This window comes from Phocoena sinus, chromosome 16 (assembly GCF_008692025.1).
Source record: "Phocoena sinus isolate mPhoSin1 chromosome 16, mPhoSin1.pri, whole genome shotgun sequence".
NCBI lineage: Eukaryota > Metazoa > Chordata > Mammalia > Artiodactyla > Phocoenidae > Phocoena > Phocoena sinus.
In genome coordinates this window covers 47,756,027-47,781,918 of record NC_045778.1, presented here as the reverse complement: position 1 = coordinate 47,781,918, position 25,892 = coordinate 47,756,027, and the positions used below count along the sequence as shown (strand labels likewise).

Below are 25,892 nucleotides of genomic sequence, written 5' to 3'. Positions count from 1 at the left end.
CTTGGAAGATGTGGGTAAGCTTCCCATGGGAGGAGAATGGGGAAGTGGTTGGAGCTGAACAAGGCCCTTGATGGTCAATACCTTCCTAGCTTTTGGATTAATGAGTCTCAGAAAGCCATTATTTTAGTCTGGTTTCACCTCTCTGAAACTGATTACACTTCCTGAAAGAAATTCACCAAAGACTTTACATTTGACATGAATTTGCATTGATTGAAATTAATGTTATCACTTACCTGTTCCATTAAAAAATATCAGTGAGATGTTTAAGCTTGGGAAACTATAGTAATATAATGAGCCTTTTACGGGGTTGTGAGCATGAGTTTCTTGCTTTGCATAAATGCAAGGTTAAGACAAAAAGGAGAACCATTGCCAAAATTTCCATAAATTTGTATGACAAAGTCTGTAGCCAAATTCCTCATCCGTGGTGGATTGCTAGACTCTGTGCCTACCTGTAAGGATACTGATATTTCGGATAAAATAATGAAAATGTGTTATAATTGACTTGCCTGGAAATCTTACACTCATCTCAATTTTTTACCAGCTTTATTGAGATACAGTTGACATTTAACATTGTGTAAGTTTAAGGTATACATTGTGATGATTTGATATGCCTATATATTGTGAAACCTTATTTACCACAAATAAGGTTAGCTAACACATCCTTCACCTCACATAATTACCATTTTGTTGCTACAGTGAGAACATTAAAGCTCTGCTCTCATATCAACTTTCAAGTGCACAACACAGTGTTGTTAACGATAGTCACCATCCACGCTGTACATTAGATCCTCAGAACTTGTTCATCTTATAATTGAAAGTTTGTACCCTTTGATCAACATCTCCCCATTCCTGCCACCCCTCAGCCCCTGGCAACCACCATTCTACTCTCTGTTTCTACGGGTTTGATGTTTTTAGATTTCACACATAAGTGAGGTCATACAGTATTTGTCTTTCTCAGTCTGACTTATTTCACTTAGTATAGCGTCCTCAAGGTCCATCCATGTCGTCACAAATGGCAGGATTTCCAAAAAGGCTGTATATTATTCCATTGTATATACATATATGCACATATATGTATGTATGTGTGTATATATGCATACATACATATATCACGTTCTCATTACCTAAGTGTCATAGTCAATAGACACTTAGGTTGTTTCAGGTCTTGGCTATTGCAAAGAATGCTGCAATGAACGTGAGTGTACAGATATACCTTCAAGGTAGTGATTTCATTTTCTTTGCATACTTACCCAGAAGTAGGATTGCTAGATCATATGGTACTTCTATCCACTCATCTCAATTTGAAAGTTAGAGTTTGCAAAACAAAAAATTTAAAAAGAAAAAACCATTTTCCCATCTCCTGCCTTAATTTTCCAAGTAATTTTAGTCTAGAGTAATGCAAGTATGACCTCTATGGTGTTCCATATACCATTTGAGCCCAGTTGTACAAGTATACGCTGTAGTGTGGGTTTGGGGATGTCAGACTTCCTGGGTTAAAACCATGACTCCTTCACTTACACAATCTTAGGCAAATTGACTTTTATGCCTCAGTTTTCTTTGTGTCTCAGTTTTCTCATCTGTAAAGACGACCATACCATAGTACTGTCTCATGGGGTTATAAGTTTTAAAAGAGATATTTTAGGTAGAACTCTTAACCAAGAGTAAACTTTCACTCTGACCTATAATCGTCAATATACTTGCTATCATATGCAGAGCTAAAGTATAAAATATGTAAAAAAGCAGTAGTATTGGTAAGAGTGGGGCATTCTTCTATAGTTCTCAGCTTATTGATTTAAAGTAGAAAAGCTTAAATTAAAAAATATTTTTTATGGAAATATATATAAGAGGAAAAATGCACACATTATAAATATAAAGCTTAATAATTTTTTATTGTGGTGAGAACATTTAACATGAAATTTACCCTCCTAACATGTTTTTTAAGTATACAATACAGTATTCTTACCCATAGGCACAATGTACAGCGGCTCTCTACACTTATTCATATGGCAAACTGCAACTTTATACCTGTGATTAATAACTCCCCATTGTCCCCTACCCCCAGCTCCTGGCAATCACCATTCTGGTCTCAGCATCTATGAGTTTAACTATTTTAGCTACCTCATGTATGTGGAATCATGCAGTAGCTGTCTTTCTGTGACTGCCTTATTTCACTTAGCATAAAGCCCTCATGTTTCATCGATGTTATTGAATATGACAGGATTTCCTTCTTTTTGAAAGCTGAATAAAATTCCATAGTGAGATATCTATATCTACGTCTATATCTATGTCTAGATCTATGTTTATATCTATCTATCAATCACATTTTTTAATCCTTTCATCTGTCGATGGACATTTAGTTTGCTTCTCTACATTGGCTATTGTGAATAGTGCTGCATTGAACATGAGAGAACTGATACCTCTTTGATATCCTGATTTCATTTCTTCTGGATAAATGCCCAGAAGTGGGATTGCTGGATTATAAAGTAGTTCTATTTTTAACTTTCCGAGGAACCTCCATACTGCTTTCTATAGAGACTGCACCATTTTGTATTCCCACTAACAATGTACAAGGGTTCCAATTTCTCCACTTCTTTGTCAACACTGGTTGCCTTTTGTTTTAATGGTAATAGCCACCCTAACAGCTATGATTTGCGATTTCATGTCAACCAACGAAGTTAAAAAATATTTTCATCCAAAATTAAAATTCTACATGCTCTTTGAACCAGAATTACTGGTTCAAAGATAATTTATCCTCTAGGTATAAATGATATTTGTTTAAAGTATAAACTGATGTTTGTACAATATTTTCTACAACACTGTGTGTAATTACAAAAAATCCTAATTCATCTTAATCTCTGTTAATAATGAATTTCCATGTAACCTTTAATAGTGTTCCATATGAACTGATGGGGAATGATCTCCAAGATATACTAAGCGATCAAAGCAAGACGTGGAAAAGTATGAATAGTACGGTACATATAGGAGAAAAAACTAAATGGGTATCTGTGGACCCATCAGAATATGCATGGCATAGTCTGTAGAAGGATACACAAAATATTGGTAAGAGTTATGTGTCTTTGAAGTGGAGAGTGTATGACAAGAGTTGGGAGAAAGAGGAAGACTTACTTTTTATTGTATTCCCTATTTTTGTCTTTTGAATTTTATGCCTATATATGGTAGAATGGAGTATCTTCCCCAGTTCTGCGCTCCTGTATAATAGCATTGTACATCCACAGCCTCTGCCACGTGGTTTGCAGCTTCACACTGCAGGTGAAGCAGACTATTCTACCCACTGAGGTAAGGCTTGGTCATGCGACCTGAATTAGCCAAAGGCATGTGCACAAGCAGAGGTTCAAATATGCTAGCGTGATCTAGCTAGCCCTTTTGTGCTCTTGGCATCTGTCATGCAAAGAACATAACCCCGAGAGCTGCTAGTTCCAGAATGAAGAGAAGATGTAGAGCAGACCTGGACCCAACCCACAGCTTTGAGCCAAGCCCAGGTGATTTCAGTGTAAAATAGAGCCACACCAGCCAGACTGTGGACTTGTGAGCATAAAAAAATAAACGTTTGCTGTTGTAAGCCACTGAGTTGTTTATTACAAAGCATTGTTGTAGCAGTAGCTGAATAAGACAAATCCCATAGGAGCTCTCTTAACTGACCCCCACTTAACCCGATTCTTATATTAACCAATGCCTTCTTTTCTCTCTGTAAACATATCAACCGCTGTCCAATGCCTCTTAAATGTTCATAATTAGTAGGCTAATCTATTACAGCCACATCCATCCACTCCTTCCAGTTGAGTCATATGCTTACTAAGAGTTAGTTTTCCCCCTAGCTTGTAACAGTAAAACAAACTCCTGGAATACTTTAATTTGGTTAGTTTTCCATTCTGCTAATTTTTTCATGCTTGATGTGGGTCAGGCTTGTTTCATAGCTTGTCTATAGATGACTATATGACTATTGCCCTAATTGTGATTTCAAGAAAGCCACAAGATCACAGCCACCCAAAACATATTGCCAAATGACTCTCTTGACAAGGTTTATCTAGGCCAGCACTCCTATGCTTATATCCAATCCTTTGAAAAAGGGGATGGGGAGTGTTTATCATTTGCATGAAACCACTATATATATTTGAAATAAGAAAGAGAAAGGCCTCTTTTAACTCCTCCCTGAAGTGTACAGTTAGCAGAGAAGAGTTTACTAGGACTTAGATTTAAAAATAGACCTAGCCCTGACTGAGGGGAAGATTCTAAGATTTCAGATGTGGACATTTCCGAAAGAGCAGCACAGTACAAACAATTCCTAGCTGGGATGCCGTGATAAGGGAACGCCTCAGCGACGGCAACAAGGTGAAGGATGCTGGAGTAGACCTCATTGCTGATTAGTATTTTGCCCAAAGCCTCTTATGGGCTTGGAAGCAACTTTTAACTGAAGAGTAGATGTACTGCAGTCAGGGAAATGACTTCATCAAATCTATGATTTTACTGTACACCCGTTGAGCAGCATCGAGGCCCCAGATGAAATCAAAGTGGTTCCAATCTGGCAATAGGTTGAAGTAATGGAGATTCCTGATTTGGGGGAGTACCCTGGTTACATCCTGGGGTGTTACAAGGACATCACTTCCACCAACCCAAATAGCAGTAGGCACTTTCATGGCAGTCAGGTCATATAGTGGGGGACGACTCTATGGAAGAGAGAGAAAGTACATTCATGAGAGGAAGCTCCTCAGAGCAACAACTGACTTCAAATAAATAGAGACTACTGAATATTTACTATGACCACAGGAAGAAAGCATGCAATGGGCTCTATATTCAAGGAGTGTGAAGGAACAAGGCAAGATGGCTAATTAAACTTTTGTAAACAAAGTAGGGTATATTCAATGCTATAAAACATTTGTCTTCTTTGAAGACAAAGAAGAAATTATTTCCAACTGGGGCTTCATATAAAGAGCAGTCATTTGAAATGACTCTTGAGGAATGGTTGGATTTTACAGACAAGGATGTAGGTGGCAGGTCTTTCCAGCAGGCAGGAATAGCATGTATGCCATGGTCAGGAATGGCAAGCTGTCCAGTGTACTCAGAAAAGAAAATATGTAAGGGAATACTGTAGGGTATACGATTGGAGACAGTCAAGGTCTAAATGAAAGGCTGAAGCAGCTGGGCATCTTTCAGAAGTTTTGAAGACAAGGCAAGGTCATTTCTCAGTCTTAGCATGATTGCATAGGCATCAGTTTGTGGGATGACTTGAAGAAGAAATAGGTTGGAAATGGGTCCTGAACAAAATCTAGACAAGCAGTTTGGATGACCCACATAAGGGGGTAACTGAAGCCATAGGGATGGCTAAGTTCTCCAAAGACAAAGGGGAGAGAGATTTGAAGAATTTTGGAGGAATTCTGACAATTTGAGAGCAGTGGGGGACAGAGAGTAGCCAGTCAGAGGACAAAGGGAGCAATCAAAAGGGGAAGGAAAAAAATCAGAGATGGTTATATTACAGAAGTCCAAATCAGGGGGGTGAGTTGCAAGGAGACTGTGGTAACTAACACAAGATATAGGTTAGAATAAGCAATTATATTTGGCAATTAAAAGCCACGAGCAACTTTAAATAGAGTAGCTGTAATAAGAAGATGAAGACCAAAACTACATTTTCCAGGGTTCAGGCGTGAGTGGAGAAGTGGAGATACTTCTCCACTTCCCTTTTAAATATTAAAAAATGTTGATAAAAACAGAGTGATGGTAGGATGACTTGATAGGATTGATGGGTTGAGGGAAGGTTTTTTATTTGTTTTTCATAAGGGATAGGGGTTCATTTAAGATAATAAGAGAAGCCAGTAAGAAGATATAAGAAGAGATGGGGTCGAGGGCACAAGATCAGGATAACTTGCATAATAAGAGGACCTTCATTTTCTGAGAGTGAAAGGAAGGAGAGAATCAAGAAGACAGAGATTTTAAGGTGGATTAGAGGGAAGTTAACAAATTTCATTCGTGCAACAAATAAGTATTAAGGGGCCAGTAAGTTCCAGATACTCTGCCAGGTGAGACAATACTGGTGAACAAAAGAGAAGGAAATTCCTACTCTCATGAGGCTTACATGGGTTAATCCTCTTATTCTTAAAAAAACATACAGTGGACACAGAGATTGTGCTGGGAACTTAAGGAGAAGACAAACTGTGTGTACTTCTGAATGTAATGAAAATTGACTTCCAATGATCTAAAATTACAAACAAATAAAACAGGATTGGCCTGGAGTAGGGTAGGACCAGCTAGCTAACTGTGTGTAAATTCTGAGGACATTTACACTCTCAATACTTGTCATCACGTTGTACACTTCAATCTTAAATATTTTTTGGTCAGTTTTACCTCAATAAAGCTGAACTTGACAATAATGGTCTTACGGGTGTGTGTGTGTTTTGTTTTATTTTCTTGTAAATGTAACCAATATGTAACATGCTCATTACAATAATGAAAAAAGACAAATGTATGTAAAATCCAAAATGAGAGCCTCCTTTTCCCTTTCATGTCCATCCACTTCACTCTTCCTTTCTTCCCCTTTTTGAAAGTTATCACTTTAACATTTGCTGTTTATTTATTTTCTGGCCTTTTTCTAAGCATTTGCAAATATATGCATTTGTAAATAAACATTGTCTGAGGAGCAGGAAAAACCCTTTGCGGGTCATGAAAATATTCAATATCTTGCTTGTGGTGTGGCTACATGAACGAATCTATTTTTCAAAACTCACTGAGTTTAGACACATCAAATTAGCGAAGTTTACCGTATGTAAATCACACCTTAAGCTGATTAAAAATAATAATAAAATTATATATAGCTCTCTTTGTCTTAAGGCCTAGTAGAATCATTTCTCTAATAATTCAATCCATTACTGAGAAATTGACTGGTCTGATTGACTGATTTGATGTTCAGAAACAATTTCATCAATCTATGTTTGCACTAATAGCCTTAAATATGTCAGTCTGGGAAAACATCAGAAAAATGTGCTTAGTTCATACTGAGAAGCCCAGCCCCTGACTTAGAGAAAGGAAGGTGGCAACAGGATTGATTAAAAGTATAGGAAGGCTAAATGAGTCTATAAATTTTGGTGTATCAAGTTAGAGGGGAAAAGTTGCCTTAAGATTCAACACTGCATGGGTGGAAAATTCTCTTAACTTTTACGTGTAATCCTAATTTTCTTCTGTTGCTATCAAGAAGCGTGTATTCATTTACTCTGTAAATTTTTATAGATTTTTTTATAAAGCAATGTTCATTATTATGCAGCCGTTAAAAATAATGTTAAAAAAACCCCTCAGTAACATTGGTTATGTTCTGCTATGACTGTAAATAGAAAAGCAAGATTGAAAGTTGTGGAAAAGCAGTGATGTCGAGATTGGAATAAATGTAATAAAATATTGATACATCTACTATAATTATCTCTGGGTGGAGGGATTATAAATGACTTAACTCCCTTAGTATATAATTCTTTTATTTCTAGATTTTCTGAAATGAATGCATATTAAAACTAGACTTGAAAAAAAAGTCTCTATCAACCAATGTGAATGAGGCCAATTGTCAGCTAGGATTCTTTTCACTCTCAAATAATTTATCATTGGAAGTCTTCAAAGCCGCCCTCCTGGGGTCACTCTGAATAGCTCACCTGATTGTAATGATGCATGTTCTCTGCTTCACTTCCCCAGTCATAAGCTCTGAATTCATCAGATCCGTAAAGCTGAATTAAATGTTTTATAGAAAAGTAATATTCACAGTAAGAATCATGATTTTTAACAGCAAATCTTAGAAAAGCACCGTACGCTGGGAAGAAAATAAGGCTCCGGGATGAGCAGAAAGATATAAATAAATTTTACCAGTATGAAAAACAAGGTCGACAGAAAGTGATGCAATGATCTCCTTGGTTTGAAGGAAAAGCTAGTGGAAAACCAAGCCTCATTAAAGGGAAATCAAATCTCAGGTATTTCTCTCTCTGGGGAAGGCTCAGTTCTGAGGCTCTCCCAGTTTACCTTTTGTTTCAGCTCAGGGCCTATTTTACAAGCTCTGATTTAAGATGGGGTTCATTTATGTCACCTACTTGGTCTGCCCCATCCCTTGTTCCTTCTCTTAAAATCCAGGGAAATCAAACCATAAAGAGGGTGACAAGGGCAAAAAGGAAGACAGCTGCTAAGTTTCTTAGAACAGACATGCTAACTCTGTCCTTTCATATATAAAGAAAATTAAGGGAATAGTTTTCCATGACAAAGACCCTACCTGTTTTATATGCAGGATGTTCTGTATTGACGATCCAGTGGGAGCATGGGACATATACACATCCATTCGGCTCTGAAGGAAAAAGGACACTTATTACAGCATTAACCACCCAATGAAAAAACTATGCCTTTCAGAAGCAGATCCTAATTACACTAAAAACTAATAAACAAATATTGCGGTTTTGAAAGTGGCAAGGAAGAATCATCTAGATAATTACAAATTCATGTCAGGCACTTGAATGTGGGTGAACCATGGGCTGACTGGTGGCATGGGCTGCTTGAGAGCAAACTTGCATCAGCTCTGAAGCTGTAGGATAATTTGCTTATTTTGAGGCAGAAGCAACAATGGACATCACGGAGCAAAGCAACCAAGAAAGGTACTCTGTGCAAGTGTTTGGGGGGGGGGGGCTGGGGGGGTGTGTGTGTGTACAGATGTGATGATCACAGATCAATAGATCAAAAATCCTGGAGTTCAAGACCTAACTTTGTTAATGATAAGCTTTGTGACTTTGGGCAAGTTATTTATCATCTCTGAGTTTCTGTATTTTCATCTATTAAATGGACATGCTAAAAATCATACTACAGTTTGTTGTGCTCTTGTAAGGATAAAATAAAATACTACAAAAAAAAGCTAAAAATCAATCACTTCCATGTGTACTGTACTTTAGTCTTCATAAATATAATAGAGATGAAAATTGTAGACATAAATTAGTACTGATAATTGTACGTCTTAGAATATAATGGAACAAATTAAGGAAACTATTAAAAATCTTTACTTTTGAAGAAGCAGGCTTTGAACAATTGTCCCTCAAGGTTTTTGGTCTAACACAACTTATCCTCTTAACGAATGGGGGTAGGGTGGCTGGCCAAGAAAAGCTATTTTGGAACTAGCTTCACTATAACAGTCTCACTGGCTGCCATTTGGAATATGACAGAGATAACTACTCAACCACACTGGTCTGTAGTCTGAACTCCTCGTCCTCCTTGAATTCTCAGCAACAGGAATCAAGGAGTTGATGAAACAGGACTTCTGCTCTTTCATAGGAAAGGAATTACACTCCATTCCATTCTGTCTTTATGTTCCAAGTTAAATGACGAATTTTATTTGAGGTTAAATTCACCCAACAAGTGAAGGCATACATGGAATAAATTTAATGCTTGTATGTACTTCTTTTCTAGGATTTTATTTTATTTTTTAATGCACTGTGTTGTACTGAAATAAAATCAAGTTGACTGTAGTAAGTGGTAGCTGATTGTGAACATGTGAAACCACTACCTAGTGTGGAACAACTATTTTCTTAAATTTGACCAGGTATGAAAAGATGAAGCTGCCTATTCCTCAGTCTTCACATTCGTGGTCCATTGAATATCTAATCTTCTATGCATAATCTCTGCCCTTAAGTTTAGAATACCACATTAATTTATGTAGTATAATAGATACATCAAAATCAATCAAAGAAAACCTGGAATTTCTAAAAGCATCGAATGGCCCCAGAATCATTATACATACCATGTTCACATTTTTCATGTTGAATCCAGCCCATAAAGACATAAATTCAATACATATCACCCATAATATTTTATTGTTGCAGATTTTGGTAGAAGGTGACTTCCCTGTTTTATCTTCTAAAAAGAAACCTTTGGTACCAAAAATCTTCTGTAAAAATAAAAAATAATTATTCTTTCGAGGACCATTTTCAGACTTCTCGACATTCCCTTCATCCCAGGAATGAGAATTATCGGGGCTCTACTTATATTTTTATATTTATTTGCTGTTTTGGTCAAGGAGACCAAGTCATTCAGGAAAAGTTACTATTTATGAATCGGTCTCCACCCAGCTAGTATCATCAAACATAATTTACAAGGAGACTGCAGTAAGGACCCTCAACCTCAAATTAGCTAATTTCTCCACAGTGAAGCTCTCCCACATTCTGTCCAATCAGCGATTGCCTATATTTCTCATTAAGTGGCAAGAAAGGTAAAGCAGTTTCTCCTTAAGGTCAAATATTGCCTTGAATAGGAAGGAAAAGAAGGGTTTTTCCCTATTACCCGTGTACACATCACGTTTCTGGTAGTGTTCCAGAGTAGCCAGCTTTTATGCTGAAAGGTAGAGGATGGAGTACTGAAGGGAGGGTGCCACTGGACAGAAAAAAAAATGATGTCTTGGGAGGCAGCATAGTTAAAACTTCTAGGGCTTTTGGAAAAGCAAGCTTGGGTGGGCATCTCTGATGGGAGGACTGGAGCCTCTAGGGGCAATGGATATTATGAAATGGTGGGTGGGCCAGAGAATGGGGCTTAAAGTGGCGGGAAGTTTGACAGTAGAGGATAAGAAACTGAGATAAGTCAGGGACAATATGTGCCTCAGACCCGACCTATGTAGGCAAAGCCACACATGCAAAACTGGTGTATTTAGAAATAGATGTGTCTATCTCTGAATTTAATTCAACTAGTTTGTCTGCTCAGCTCTGCCCAAATGTAGTAAACATCCAAAACTAACTGATGTCAGCACGCTTTAAAATAGAACTATCAACGACAAAAAAGGGAAGTTATATCACTTGAGCTTACTAAACAATACCAAAAAACTACTATCAAACCAATCATTAGGCCTCATGGAATTCTTCCTTGTGTTAGCTCACAAATACTTTTTTTCCCATTTCTACCTCTTCACCTCAGACCAGGACCTCACTATATATATGAATTATTGTGATACCCTAATTGGTCTCCTTGACTTCATTTTGGTCAAAATTTATTCTATCCTTCTCTCCAAATTTGAGGGGCAATCTTGATAAAATACTGTGTTCATTGTGGCAATGACCTTTTTAGAGAAACAAAAAGCAAACAGAAAAAAACTCTCAAAGAATAAAATCCCAGACTCACAACTGACCATCAAACTATTTTTCCAACCATTGGAAAATAACCAATAAATACTTGAATTAATAATTCAGCTGTAAGACATTTACTCTTCGGAGTCTTAGCTTTAGTAAATTAGAGCAAGCTCCCATATGGGAAGGGTTATATTAGTCAGGCTTTTCTAACATCAAAGTCAGGGATATCAGTGATCCCATGTGACTTGGAAAATGTCTTCCATTTGGGCACTGTGAATTCATTGACATGCACAGGGGAATAAGAGTGGAACAAGGAAACTTGTGAGTAGATCTTAAACTGACACGGCAGTCAGCTCAGTTAGAAATTCTGATTTATACTCAGGTCTGTTAATAACTGAGTATAGTGAATTGCATATGGGAGCTGTAGACATTGTGGCATAGACAAACACACACAAGGGCACGTGCACTCCAAGCACATGATCCCAGAGTCTGGTTTCTACAGATTTCATCTAAATGTGCTACTTTTGTTTCATAATAGATTTTAAAATAATAAGGATCTATCATCCAAAAGGAGATCCTCATATACTTTTTGGCACAAGGAAGAGCCTACCTTGACTGAGGAACTTGGAAGTAGGAAAAAACTGGTAAAAATGCTCGTGGGGTATTTGAATGAGATCACAGGACTCAAGGCAAAATTCATTTTGATTCTTTGTGCCAGTTCAGGCATGGTGGCAAAGGCTGCAAACCCTGAGAGAACAGGAGACAAGACGATCTTGTAAAAATTAGAAGTATTTAGGCAATGTTTCTACTAACAAAAGTGGGACTCTGCTTTGTCATTTTTATCCTTTTACTGCACTCATCTTGGAGATGAATTGGGAAACTCTTCTAAGTTATCCTGCAGAGTTAATCTGCCTTCAGCCCTCTCTGCTCTCAAGTCTCCATTTTTCTCTTATTCTGGACAATTTAACTGGGTTGGGGAAAGTGAAGGATAAGTTGCTGAAGCAACTCCTGCCAAGTAAACTGGGGACACCTTCACTCTCCAAGCATGGGGTAAGTGCTGGCAATATTGTCACTTTACCACCAACTCTGAGATGTCAGAGTGAGTCACAGAGCCTCTAGAAGTAATCAGTTTGTGGGAGGTGAATCAATCAGCTCTCTGCACTATCGTCCAGTTATTCCACAGTTTTTCTTTCTCACAGTTGATGAGATTTCATTGCTCTCAGTGCTTCACTGGATGCCTACCAAAACCTCTGGAATCTTCCCTGCATCCGAAAGGGGACGGGATTTCCCTCAGTCCACCATGGTCCCAGTAAGGACCATATGTCTCCATTTGCTCTGACTGTTCAGGAATAGCATTGCATCCATATCTAGCACTGCGAGGATGAGGGTGGGGGTCAGCCTCACACAGGAAAGGCTATGTGGAGGATCTCCGTGTTTGGGATCCCCGAGATACTTTCCTGGGCCCCCCTCCACTGTGTGTGTGTGTGTGTGTGTGTGTGTGTGTGTGTGTGTGTGTGTGTACATAGCCATAGCAGGGGTTTTTTTCTTCTGAACTTCTTGTTGAAATATTGAAACTGTCTTAGCCAGAAAAGGAACTGGCTGAGTAATTGATACAAAGACTGAAAAAGGCATAATTGTTCCCCCAGAAGATGTCTAGAAATGTGTGGAGGTGAGTTTTTTGGTTTTTTGCAGTACGCGGGCCTCTCACTGCTGTGGCCTCTCCCGTTGCGGAGCACAGGCTCAGTGGTCATGGCTCACGGGCCCAGCCACTCCACGGCATGTGGGATCTTCCCAGACCGGGGCACGAACCCGTGTTCCCTGCATCGGCAGGCGGACTCTCAACCACTGCGCCACCAGGGAAGTCCTGGAGGTGAGTTTTTGATGGTCATACTGACTGGGGAGCCCAACTGTTATTTAAGGGGCTAGGACCTGGCTTGTTAAATGTCCTATGAAGAGTGGGTCCTTCCCACATAACAAAAATGTCTCTGCTCAAAAGGCAAACAGTGCTCACTGAAAAATGTCATGCCCTAAATGCAACGCAGGGCCCTAATGATGAAATTTACTGTTTTCTCTGCTAATCAGATATGAGAGCATATCTAAGTCCTCTCCACTTTTCTAGACGCCACTCAAGTCGTCCTTCTCCCTGCAGTTTCTCCACAGCGCCCAAGCACCCTGTCGGTGAAGGCAAAGTGACCTGATTTGAATTAATGTGCCACCTCTTATGTATTAAGAGACCTTGAAAGAGCCACTTAATTTCTTTGAACTTCTGCTTCCTTTTCTATGAGATGGAAATAATAATGGTAGGATTGTTCTGAAGCTTAGACAGAGAGATTGTAGGAAAGGTCCTGAACAGAGGACCCTAAACATAGTAAAGCCTCCTAAGTGTTAGCTATTATGGTGTAATTATTTTCCTGTTAGTGACAGTTTTTTGGGGGGTGGGGTTGGGTCCCCTTATTAGTTCTTTGATCCTCTTTTAGAGTATTCGCTCTCATGTTCACTGCCTAGTCTAAATTTGTAAGCTGCCTATCAGTACAAAGCACTGGTAAACACCGATTTGCTCTTGATGATAATGGTGATAATGAGACTACTGTAGGAATATTTATTGTCTCTTGCACAGTTTCACCCAAACTAAAATACTGCATTTTCATATAACCCAGTCTCTTAAAACTGGAAACTTTAGTGGAAGATTACTAGCAAATTTATATTTTTAGTAGTATGGGTTCCTTTAAATTTTTATGTGGAGCTAGACTATTGATTTCTTAGAAAAAAATCTAGGAACCACACATTCAAAGTACATTTCCTGGACTTTAAAAAAAATCTATATAGTGCTTGCAATTAATTGCTACTCCATAAATATTAAATCATACACTAAATGGATAAGCCCAGTTGATTTCCTGTAGTAAGCTTATGTGGTCTGATTCACAAGCAAAATGTTACCATATCTTTTCAATTTGTTCAAATATGAGTATAAGCCTCTCTTTTTTATTTTTTAAAATTGCATGTGGGTTGTGAGGAAGGTATGATTGATGCATAGTTAACGTTCTTCAAGGATATTTCACGGCATTTGGCTTTACTTTTTCAGCTTGGAGGTGATCTAGAGACTTACCCTTTGGAAATACCTGTTTGGATTTTGAGCATACATTATTCCTGGGAAATTACGTCACCATTACAAATGTGTTGCGGTGACCGGAAATAGATGAAAGGCTCATCCTACATACTCACAGTCTCTGGAGTTCAGGTTCACAGCCACTTAGGGAACTAGGGTTATGTGCCCAACACAGGACAGAGAATTAAGGACACTGTAAATGTAAAACAGTTACTCTGTTCCAATTCAAAGGTGAACTTTTGCATGGCTCTGACCCTTGTAAAGTGTTGACCCTTGTAAACGTACCTATGGTAGTACCAAGTGAATGTCCAATGAAATACAACTTCTCTTGACCAGTTTTGTTTACAATGAAGTCTATTATTCCTGGGAGATCATATTTGGCCATTTCATCAAAGCTGAAAAATAAAACAGGGACTTATAAATATTCCCAACTAAGTTCAAAACTCAGAGCACTTGCTTGTTTATTTTTTACACACAGAATTCTGTGCTGTCCACTTACATGGTTTGTATTTCATTATTTATTCAGTTACATATAGGCTATTGTAGCTTTTCTTTGCTGCACTTATATGTGTTACTTTCTAATAACAGGAATGATTTTGAGACTTGTGTAAACTACATTATCCGAAGTTTAATCTTGTCATTCTTCCTTTTCGTTCCCTTCTCTTGCATTTCTTTTGCTGTCCTTTCCCTGCCTGGTTTGCATGCCTCTACTTCAGTCTCCGCCAGGGAACTTCAAGACTCTTAGGGCCACTTAATACCCGGCTTTGGAAACAGAACTGGTTGTAAATCATGATTCTACCATGTACTAGCTGAGTAACTTTTCATAAGTTACTTAAATGCTCTGAGCTTAAGTTTCCTTATCTGTGAAATGAACATGATAATACTATACGGCAGGGCTGCTATAGGGGTTGGATAGTATTAAAGGAATGACTCTGGCTGCTATTAGACACTCAGTCAGATGTTACTATTATTAATATTTCTGTCCATATAGAGATAGATTCAATATATACCAAAATCCTATAGTACCAGTTCGACCAACATTAATGCAAGAGAACAAAAAAGGCCTAAATAACATATAGTAGAATTAGGTACCTCAGCAACTAAGGGCCTGCTTATTAGAAGAACATGAGAGGAAATATAGATCGGTACTCACCAGTATAAGAGAATAGTTGTGATGCTTTATAGTAAATAAGCTCCAAGCTCCCAGCCAAGGACCAACCACACAAAATATTTCCCAATGCTTGCCCTGGGGCAAAAGGTCTGACCCTAACAATTTCATCTATTCTTTCTTTCCTTCCAACTTGTCAGTGGGTACTGAATATTTCATTAATGTGGTTTTGCTCTAGCAGCAGGCTTTAAACCAACAGGGAGTTTAAGAATGAGAAAGGATGTCCACTGTTGGCATCAGCCTGTCCTTTGGTGACAGCAGAAAACACTTCCATTAAGAGAAGCAGTCAGCATATCAAAAGATTCTTTTCTATTGCCTATTAACAAGGTTAACAAGGTTTTGTTTTCCTGAAAATGGTATTCTATACATTCTCAACCACAGTTTCTGTAGATAAAATATGGCACTGATACACATCTTTGCAAAACTGATTGGCTGTCCAAGAGAAAAAACTTGTAATAGCATCACTAGGATAAACATAAGCTTCATGAGGGCAGAGACTTTGTTCACTCTTGAAAGCTCAGGGCCTAGAACAGTGCATAGAGTAGGCACTCAATAAACATTGGTTGAATGAGTGCATACTTTGGTCACAGGAATTTCCTAAGCTGTCCCTTGGGACATACTTATAATGTATAGTATTGGATAGAATTGTATGTTAAAATGACCCTGTTGAAATGATATAATTCGCTTGTGGGAGAATCAATGGAAATCAGAGCTTCTTGCTATTTATTTCCTTCGAGATGTTAATAGAAATTACAAGGAGCTGTGTGACTCCAAGTATCATACATTATTGTTAATACCACCCACACTATTATATTTAAAGGACTTGTCTCAAATTGCCTTCATGAACTTTCATAGATATAGTTTACCTAAAGGCCCAGAATTCCTCTTCATTCACTGAGAGTGTTTTGTGTCTCCTTGACCAAGTGTTGCCCCGACTGTTTCCCATCCATACATCGTAACCTGCATCTGCTAGAAGGAATCCAAGGCTGCCATTGGAGTAATTCTCAAGCCAGGAGGCACTGTCTGCAAACAGAGCATGCTGCAAGTATACAACTGGCTGGGCACCTGGAAGGAGGGAGGAAGGAAGAGAGAGAAATTTATAATAAATAGAGCATCTCGGGAACATGATAGAAACACACACACACGCACACACTGGGAAAAGCAAAAACCAAAAACAGCATTCACTTTTCCTCTTGTCATTAGTGTAGAGTGTTGTAATCACATAACAAGTTTTTTGAGCACATACTTTGTACCTGGTGTTAAGCTGATTGGTTGACATGCATGAGCTTATTAAATTCTTAGAATAACTCTATAAAGTAGGTCCTACTTTGAGGATCCTCATTTTATACATGTGGAGACTTAAGGTAGTTAAGTAACTTTCCTAAGGGGTCATTCAGCTAATAAGGTACATGGGTAGGACTCAAGCCTGGTTCTGTTTCGTGCCAAAGCGTGTGCTTGTAACTGCTCTGCACTATGTATTCACTTTTGCATATCTCCTGGGTTTGACTTACAGAGACATGAAGATGCTCATGTTTGATGGAGTCTTATGCCTCCTCCAGAAGGAGGGGCAGGTGAGCATAAATGCACAATGACTATTTCCTCACCAAACTTCCAGTCAAACCCCCAGCCTCTGCCCCCTCAAGAATATTTGAAAACTATAGCAGTAAAATCAGCTCAATGCCCTCTTGTGAACTCTCAAGTTTCTGAGGAAAAGAACCAGGATGGAAGATTCTATAACTTAGTAGTTAAGAGCACAGGCTCTGGAGTCCGGCTTTCTGGGTTTGAATTCTGGTTCTGTCATTTGCCCTTGTGTGACTTGGAGCCTATTACATAACCTGTTTTACCTCAGTTTCATGATCTGTAAAATGGTAACTCTTAATAGTGCCAACTTCATAGGGTTTCTGGGAGGTTTAATTCATTTAATTCATTTAAAGCATTTAGAAAGATACACCTAATAAATGTCTTTTAACTCCAAATCTTCCCCAAATTCTCCCTCCTTAAGTAAAGCCTTTCTTGTAAGTTTTCTCCTTTTATGTTTCACAGCACCTCCCTACCCCACCCCTCGCCGTGCCTAATATTGCAAGATTTAGCAAAAACCAAAACAAAGATAAACAAAACAACCCAGGATGCCCTGTTAAATTTGAATTTCAGATTAACAATGAATAACTTTGTCATATAAGTACATCATAAAGTGAGATTTACACGAAAAACTCATCTGCTGTTTATCAGAAATTCAACTTTAACTGGGCATCTCATATTTTAGATAGTAATCCTACCCATGTCCCACTCACAGTTTTTATTGTGAAACTCTTGAATTCTTGAACTACATGACTTTAGCTGCCTCTGAATGTGGATGGGAGATGAGATGATTCATGGGGGGAGATGAGATGATTCATGGTAAATGGTTTCATTTACCATGAATCATCTCATGGTAAATGATTTGGTAGGTAAAGGCCGTTGGGGCTTTGCAGATATTTTGCTTGCTCTTCTCTCTCCCTCCTCAGGGACTTGGCAGTTATATTTCCCCCTCCCTTTTTTTTTTTTTTTTTTTTTGCGGTACACGGACCTCTCACTGCTGTGGCCTCTCTCACCGCGGAGCACAGGCTCCGGACGCACAGGCTCAGCAGCCATGGCTCACGGGCCCAGCCGCTCCGCAGCATGTGGGATCTTCCCGGACTGGGGCACGAACCCGCGTCCCCTGCATCAGCAGGCGGACTCTCAACCACTGCACCACCAGGGAAGCCCTATATTTCCCCTTTTAAAGAGTGTAATTCATCTGCTTTTGCATGGCTCGTTCCTCATTCTAGAATGGAGCCTTAGTGACCCCATGCTCTTTCATTGCATAAACTGTCTGTTCGTCAAGTCAAAGCATACATGAATGTTAAAGTTTTCCTTCCTGGAAAAAGTTTCAGAAATGCCACTGTCATTTAATTGGGTTTTTTTTATCCTGCAGAGGGAGGCCTGTTGATTCTAGAGGGGGCAGGAGAGACTCTTTTGGGATACCCTGCAGCCAGCTTCATACAACCCAGCCAATCTCTTTCCAACAGTGAGGAAATCCACTATTCGGAATACAGCAATTTTCCACATGAGAAATCAGTAATGAGCTAACAAAATGTAGGCTCCACCTCTGCATTTACTCCCTAAGAAGAAAGCCTGGCGGCAGTCAAGAAGATCAGTCTTGCTCTTTGTAATTGTAGGTTCTTGCCTGTCTTCAGAGAATTGGAAAAGAATGAGACTCCCTGTTCACAATGTAAAGACTAATCCAAAATTCAAACCAATTTTGATAAATCAGTCATTGTCTTAATGAACAGCCAGCAATAAACTTTAGTCATATGCAATTCTCCTTCTCAGGAGAGACACATCTTCTACCTGTGCTCCTATTGTCTCTTCGTCCATGGGGAATTCTGTTGACACTGAGTATGTACCCATCTTGAGTGGTGACTTCGTACTCCTCACTGGGGTAGCCATTGTAGGTGATGATTTCACTCTGCCCAGTAAAAATATGAGCGTTAGCTAAACATCTTCTCTAAAGGTTGTCGAAAGGAACTAGAAAAAAGCAACTAGTGTGTGCTTTTTGGGGTAAATTATCTGAAATCTGTAGCCCCAGGTAACTGTAAAATTAATTTACTGCATAAAGTCTTGATAGAAAAATAAGTAGACTATTAGAAAATGTCTGCTAGTGTAAATTTTTGGGGGGTTGGAGATAATATCTAGCATTGACCCACTCTTCTGACAAAACTATATTCTCAAGGCATTTGTCTTTTTTTTTTAAAGTATACATATATATATTTGAATGAAGTATAGTTGATTTACAAAGTTGTGTTAGCTTCTGGTGTATAGCAAAGTAATTCAGTTTTATATATATATATACACACATATATGTATTATATATATTCTTTTTCATATTCTTTTCCATTATGGTTTATTACAGGATATTGAATATAGTTCCCTGTGCTAGACAATAGAACCTTGTTGTTTATCCATTCTATGTGTAATAGTTTGCATCTGCTAGTCCCAAACCCTCCCCTGCCCCACCCCCCAGCAACCACAAGTCTGTTCTCTACGTCTGTGAGTTTGTTTCTGTTTTGTAGATAAGTTCATTTGTGTCATATTTTAGATTCCACATATAAGTGACATCATATGGTGTTTGTCTTTCTCTTTCTGACTTACTTCACTTAGTATGATAATCTCTATGTCCATCAATGTAGCTGCAAATGGCATTATTTTATTCTTTTTTATGGCTGAGTAAAATTCCATTGTGTGTGTGTGTGTGTGTGTGTGTGTGTGTATGTATGTGTGTGTGTATGTATATATATATATACCACTTTTTTTTAACTTTTTGTTTTATATTGGAGTATAGTTGATTAACAATGTTGTGTTCGTTTCAGGTATAGGACAAAGTGATTAAGTTATACATAAATATGTGTCAATTGTCTTTTGAGACCCCTCTTGGTTTAAAGATAATAAAACCATAGTCCAGTAGAGGGCAGTCATATATATGATCCAGAGGGCTTAAAATAGAAATTCTTAATATTCTTAAAAATGTAAATTCAAAAGAGGAAGTTATCTATAAAAAATATAATTCTGCTTTATATTCCTAGAAAGTATTACTTATTCAGCCAAAAAAGAAGATCTACCTAGCTTAACTCTTGGAGAACTGTTAAAAATCACCCATGTTTTATGTTTTCTTATCAGAGATTTTTCTGCCATACAGGAACTTTAATATCTCACAATCAATTAATCTGCTTTATTTGATGGTCTTTAGAATTTTCCATCACTTACAATATTCATCCACACTTCAGGATTTGCTTCTTTCTCCAAATTAAAGAATCCACCGGCATTTAAAGTTCCACAAATCAAATAGGTTGTTGTTAAAAACAGCCACATCATGCGAATGCCTGGCGTAAAACATTTAATAACCACAGACTAATGTCATATGTCAAAGTTGATTCACGAAATTAAAATAGTCCCCTAATGAAAACTTGACTAACATCCTGAGAAAGCTGAGACAGTGTGGAAGGGAGTAAATACAGTGAGCTAACTCCGAGCACTATTCATCTATTTTTTTCACGTAGAAATTGCCCTGACATAGTCCACTTCCAGAAATGAAATGAATTCAATCTAGTATGAAGGCTTATTTTTTGTTTTATTTTAATCCAAGCTTTTCAATTAATTTAAATCTTTGCTCACCTGTGAGTTGCCAGAACACATAAAGATTCAGAGGACAAGTTTCCATACCATGGCAAAGCTAAAAGTGGAGTTATCCTCTAGTCTCATCCAGCAACCCAACAAAAAAACAAGAGCAACGAACAAGGAAGCTTCAAACAGACAGGCTTATGATCAGTTTTAAGTGATGTGATTATTTTTCTTGTGGACACCCAAAGGCAAATTTGGCACATTTAAATGTCCATTGTCTCTTCCTTGGCACGGCTTAAAAGCACGTCTCCTCAAACCAGCCTGACCATAATCGCAAGGCAGATTACTCATCATAGGGGAGTTGCAGTCCAATGGCCTGAGTTTGAAGTCCAGCCTCACCATGAACAAGATTTCTGACTTTGGGTAAGTTATTCAGTAGCTTTGTCTCCTGGTTTTCTCGCTGGTAGCATTAGGATAATAATGTAACTTACCTTATAGGGCTGTAGGGAGGATTAAGTGACACACAAAGCACTAAGCCCAGTGTGAGCTTTCACTATATTTTTAAAATCTAAAAACGAACAAGAGAATAACATCAGAGAGGCTTTATTGTAACCAATTAATGACAGACTTCTAGAAATTCAGAATTTACTTTTGAAGTTAAATAGCTTTCCATAAATTTGAAATCTGGATGAAGACGATTTTACTTTTGTAAATGTTATATAATTAAAAACATTTAGAAACTAATAACTATTGAGGGCTTAGCTTGTGTCAGACACTGTTCTAAATGCTTCACATTGTGTTATTTAAACCTCAGAGAAACGCCATAAAGCAGCTACTGTTATCATTCTCGTTTTTGTCAATGAAATTAACAAAGGCTTAGAGAGATGAAAGATCTGCCCAAGGTTACAGAACAGAGAGGTGATAGAACTAGGACAGGAACAAAGGCAGCCTCAGCACAGAGCCCTTACACCTGGCTACCACTCCCAACCCGTCTCCCGATTGTGATAAATTTTGGTCTTACCTAGTTATGTAAGCTCCCCTTGTTCCTGAGGACTCTTAGCGATGAAGAACTTCTGAACTTTTGCATGTGACAAAATGAAGAATGAGATACGATTGCAGTTAGAAACCAGAGACATGAGAGACAGGAAGCCCATGGAAGTGAAGAAACCCTGGTCAGTGACACACGCCCAGGGACAAATAACAAGTTTGACTAAATCCTCCACGTTTCCACTGAGCATCTGTCACCGTTGGGAGGGTTCAGCCACATTTTCAAAACAAGGTGTCAAAAGTGGAAGTATGTACTCAGTGTCCTAAGACAAAATCAGAGTTAACAATATCTATCTTCTCAACACCAGAGTTCATTATGAGAGTCAACTGAAGCAATGTTTGTGAAACTACTGATGTCAACCATGTAATGTGCAGGAAAGTGATTGATTATAACTCCGTTGAGAAGTTGAGGCCAGCCTGACTCACTTTTGAGGCCAAAAAGGGTTTGGAACTAGCAGAGGAAACAATATCCTTAGGCCAAAGGGACCTGAGGAGAATGAAGACATTTTAGCTCTAAATGTTGCCAACAAATTCTGGCTCCCTGTGCACTGATGCCGAATAGAAATATGGAGACAGAGATTTGGAGGATAAGAAATAGAGAGGCTTTTTATTTTCCTTGCCAGGCAAAGGGAAGACACAGTAGGCTAGCACCTCAAGAACTGTGCCCCCCTTTCCTGAGGAATTACAGGGATTCTTATAGGGAAGTTCTCAGTCCGAAGTGAGTGATAAGGATCAAAATGGTGAACGTCTAGCAGTCTTGTTTTCTTGCATTATTTCGAAAGAGTCACTGCTGGAGTCGGGCAACCCAGTAATTGGGTCCGTAGTCTCTGGGTTAACAGTCTGCGACCTCCTTTCTGAAATGCAAACAGCTACTAGGGGTGATTTGCTACAAGAGATTACAGGAGGAGCAAACACCAGGGGCAGAATGTAAACTGCCTAAATTACACAGGATTAGAGGTGACAGGTTAGTTTCGTGAATGACAAATCTAACTACAGACGCTACAGATTAGTAACAGTTAAAACTAGGATTGATTACCTCAGGCCAGTTTATGTTTCTTCTCTAGCCTGTTCACTGGTCCCTTTATTTTCCTTGTTCTCAGGAGAGGGAAAACTTCATTTCTATTTTTTGCTGCAACATAAGCTCCACCAGAAATACTGGATAATGGAGGCAGAAATGCCACCATTTTCTACTTCACAATTTTTTTGCGGTACACGGGCTTCTCACTGTTGTGGCCTCTCCCATTGCAGAGCACAGGCTCCAGACGCGCAGGCTCAGCGGCCATGGCCCACGGGCCCAGCCGCTCTGCGGCATGTGGGATCCTCCTGGACCGGGGTACGAACCCGCGTCCCCTTCATCGGCAAGCGGACTCTCAACCACTGCGCCACCAGGGAAAGCCCTCTACTTCACTTTTTATGCCGGTAAAGCCCAAGGAGTAACTGAATCTCTTTCATCTCCCAGTGGGAAGAAGGGTCAGTTGCTACCCAGCATGAAGAAGTTTCAGTTCTATTAGTTTGGACTCAACCCCTTTCAAAAACAAACATTCATGTATGTCCAAATCCTAAGATCGGTTCCACTTGAGCCAATTAAACAAATATGGAGTGAAAGGAAGCACTCAGCTTGCTGGGATAGGTGGAAAGCTTATGTACCAGTCCAAACTCATTCAGTCTTTTTGATGAAAGACGAACCACGCTTTGCCCTGAATGACACTGCGCAACGGTATGTGTCAATGGCAGAGAGGTGTGGACTTGCCTGGATCCTCTCATGGGTGAGGACGTTAAAAACAATCCCTTCTAAGAAAATTTCAGTGGACTCTTTGGAGAGTTCTAGGAAGCACAATGTTAAGATTATTAATGTTGCTTTGTTGTCATGACTTTATGTGGAAATAGAATGACTATAGTTAAACTTCTCAGGGCTTTATGGATTGTAGACTAGCTTAAAACCCAGAAGAATTTCTACACCATTGCCTTCTCGTATTCTTACTCAACTTTGAGGTTTATCTAAATGATCTGGAGAATTCTTTCAATCTGTTTTCTTGTACAGACACAAAGTTGTCTCAAATAAATGAAACTAGTCTTTTCCAAATGCGTTCGTCATTCTTCTTATGTAACCTTGCTATTTGAATAAGTATTCAATATGTTGAAATGAATTAAAACAAAAGACATTGAAACTTCTTCCTTCGTGCTGCGAAATGTAAAATGATAACTCCTATTCTCTAGAGGGTCAAATTTTCCCTGCTTTTTTTTCTTTTTCATAAAACTAGATGATATTAGAACTGGAAAGGGATCTTGAGCAAAATGTAGATTAACGGACAACCTTTCAGAAGGCCTGTGGTATTTCTGATATCTTGACCCAAGGATCATATCACAAATTGTTAATGGTGGCTGCCCAGTTCATTATCAAGATGGCTGAAAATAGACTGTTGAACATAGATCTTTGAACTTGGTGTCTTATTTATGAACATGATTGTTATTTTCTTTCCAATGCTCTAATTCAAAATACATTTGCTATTATAATGTCTCATTTTTTTGTTTACTAGTTTGCTTCTTTCTCCCCAAAGACTGCTTTTCCTTAACACATGACTTTGTATCAAAAGGGGCATAATTTCCCCTTGAAAACAATGTAAAGTTAAAAAGATTAGGCTATAACCAACAAAATAGAAACTAAGGAGAATTTTGGAAAAGAAATAATTTAAAATCTTACACCTTTGAGACAGATTTTGCCCTGAGTAAAATACCTTGCATGAACAGGAACATGGAACTTGTCACTTGCCCACTAGATAATTTATCTAATCCACTATGCATCGTAAAATTCAGACAGGGCTCAAGAAAGCCATAAGTGGTGTGTGTGTGTGAGAGTGTGTGTGTGTGTATGTGTGTGTAAAATGATAGATTAGCACACTTTGGCTTTAGAAAAGGCACTTTAAATTACATTTAAAATTTTTGTTTACTCATAAAGCAAGGTTGGCAGTGTTTATGATATCTATAAGAAATGATGTTTGTTTTTCAGATTACCTACTAGAGTAGAACATGTTCTCTTCAGGGTTGGTGTCAATGAATCCCCGTTTCAGCTCCACTTTATTACACCCGCCTTCAAACACAGTATGGCTATGACAAAGAGGCACAGAGAGAAATGACAAAGTTCTGTCTGCCATAAATGACTGAAATATTAAGGTTTTTGAAAAGAGGCCGTAATAAGCTAATCCAGTGTACACCCGTCACAATCCAAAATGCTCAAAGGAAAGATCACTTACATTTAAAGAGAAGTTAATACCAAAAACCAAAAGTTCAAGAGGTTGTCTTTAAGGACATCCAGGTCCTGGAGTGGCAGGATCAGAACTTAATTGGTGGCCAAGGTCAAAGCTTGTGAGAATGGAGAGGAAGGGTAATACAACTGAATAGAAGGAAATTTATACCATCCATTCCTCCAAGTAGGTTTAACTGCTTACTTAATGTGCACAGTTTATGTATGGTATGCTCTACAGCTCATTTTGTATTTGAATTCCTGTAAGAGGTATATTCAAATAGAGATTTTCTTTTTAAACACACACAGAATGCTTACCGAAAATTCCAACTGAATCTAGTTTTAGATACATTAATAGTTTCATCAATTTATGTAGGTAAATAAATGATGATTAGAGTATGTAAAAAGGTAACACTGGCTATTTTGATATATGCTCCTGTTTCTTTCCTGAATTTTTACTTGGTTAAATTACAGTTAAATCACCTCAAATGTCCCCAGCACTACTGAAAAATGTGTAAATGGCTTGTAATATCATAGTATCTGTGTTTCATCCTTTTCCTAATCACCATCAACATCAAAGGACATTTTTCTTAACATCAATATATAGTTATTAATAGTAATTTAATATAAATATAGTAAATTTTATAAATAAACTTTACAGTAAATTCATAGGCATGAACAACCTTGCTTCGTACTAATCTGGAATAAATCCACTATTATTCATAAATAGCATTGCACACTAATACAATAACAGATTATTACTCAATAATAATTGTTCTGCTGTTCAGTCTCCAAATTATCCTTAAACTTGGTAAGTGCTATGGCACAATCTGATATCTTTCACACAATCTATATTCTCTCATTTTCTCTATATATTTAGAAAAATCTTATAAATGCAGAATTACTTAAAATTTTCTACAAATAACCAGATTTCTTTGGGGATAATTACCTTTACTCTTTTCTCTATACCAGTGCTGTTCAATAGAAATGTAATGTGAAAAAAAAAGAAATGTAATGTGAACTACATATACAATTTAAAATTTCTTACAGCCACATTTTTTAAAGCATAAAGGACAGATGAAATCAAATTTTTATTTATAATTCATTTTATAAATAAAA

The 25,892-nt window shown here is 38.2% G+C and overlaps 1 protein-coding gene across 1 annotated transcript; it reads right to left on the bottom strand.

The window, feature by feature from the left end:
- Positions 1–2,544: 2,544 nt before the first annotated feature.
- LOC116741799 (lipase member N-like) lies at positions 2,545–20,254 on the bottom strand. Its single transcript, XM_032608877.1, has 9 exons — positions 20,132–20,254; positions 18,719–18,836; positions 16,216–16,414; positions 14,467–14,576; positions 11,686–11,822; positions 9,761–9,907; positions 8,252–8,323; positions 7,647–7,718; positions 2,545–4,685 (listed from the first exon to the last, which is right to left on the bottom strand). Exons 1-9 carry the CDS (start codon positions 20,237–20,239, stop codon positions 4,452–4,454), a joined length of 1,197 nt encoding a protein of 398 aa, XP_032464768.1. The 5' UTR covers positions 20,240–20,254; the 3' UTR covers positions 2,545–4,451.
- Positions 20,255–25,892: the final 5,638 nt, after the last annotated feature.

Bases quoted from the DNA above. Each gene is read 5' to 3' on its own strand.
- LOC116741799 (XM_032608877.1), bottom strand. From the start codon at position 20,239: ATGATGTGGCTGTTTTTAACAACAACCTATTTGATTTGTGGAACTTTA. The intron at 7,719-8,251 runs GTAGGGTCTTTG...CATTTAATTCAG, and splicing joins ACATCCTGCATATAAAACAG to CTTTACGGATCTGATGAATT. The intron at 4,686-7,646 runs GTGAGCTATTCA...TCTCTTCCATAG, and splicing joins ACATGCATCATTACAATCAG to AGTCGTCCCCCACTATATGA.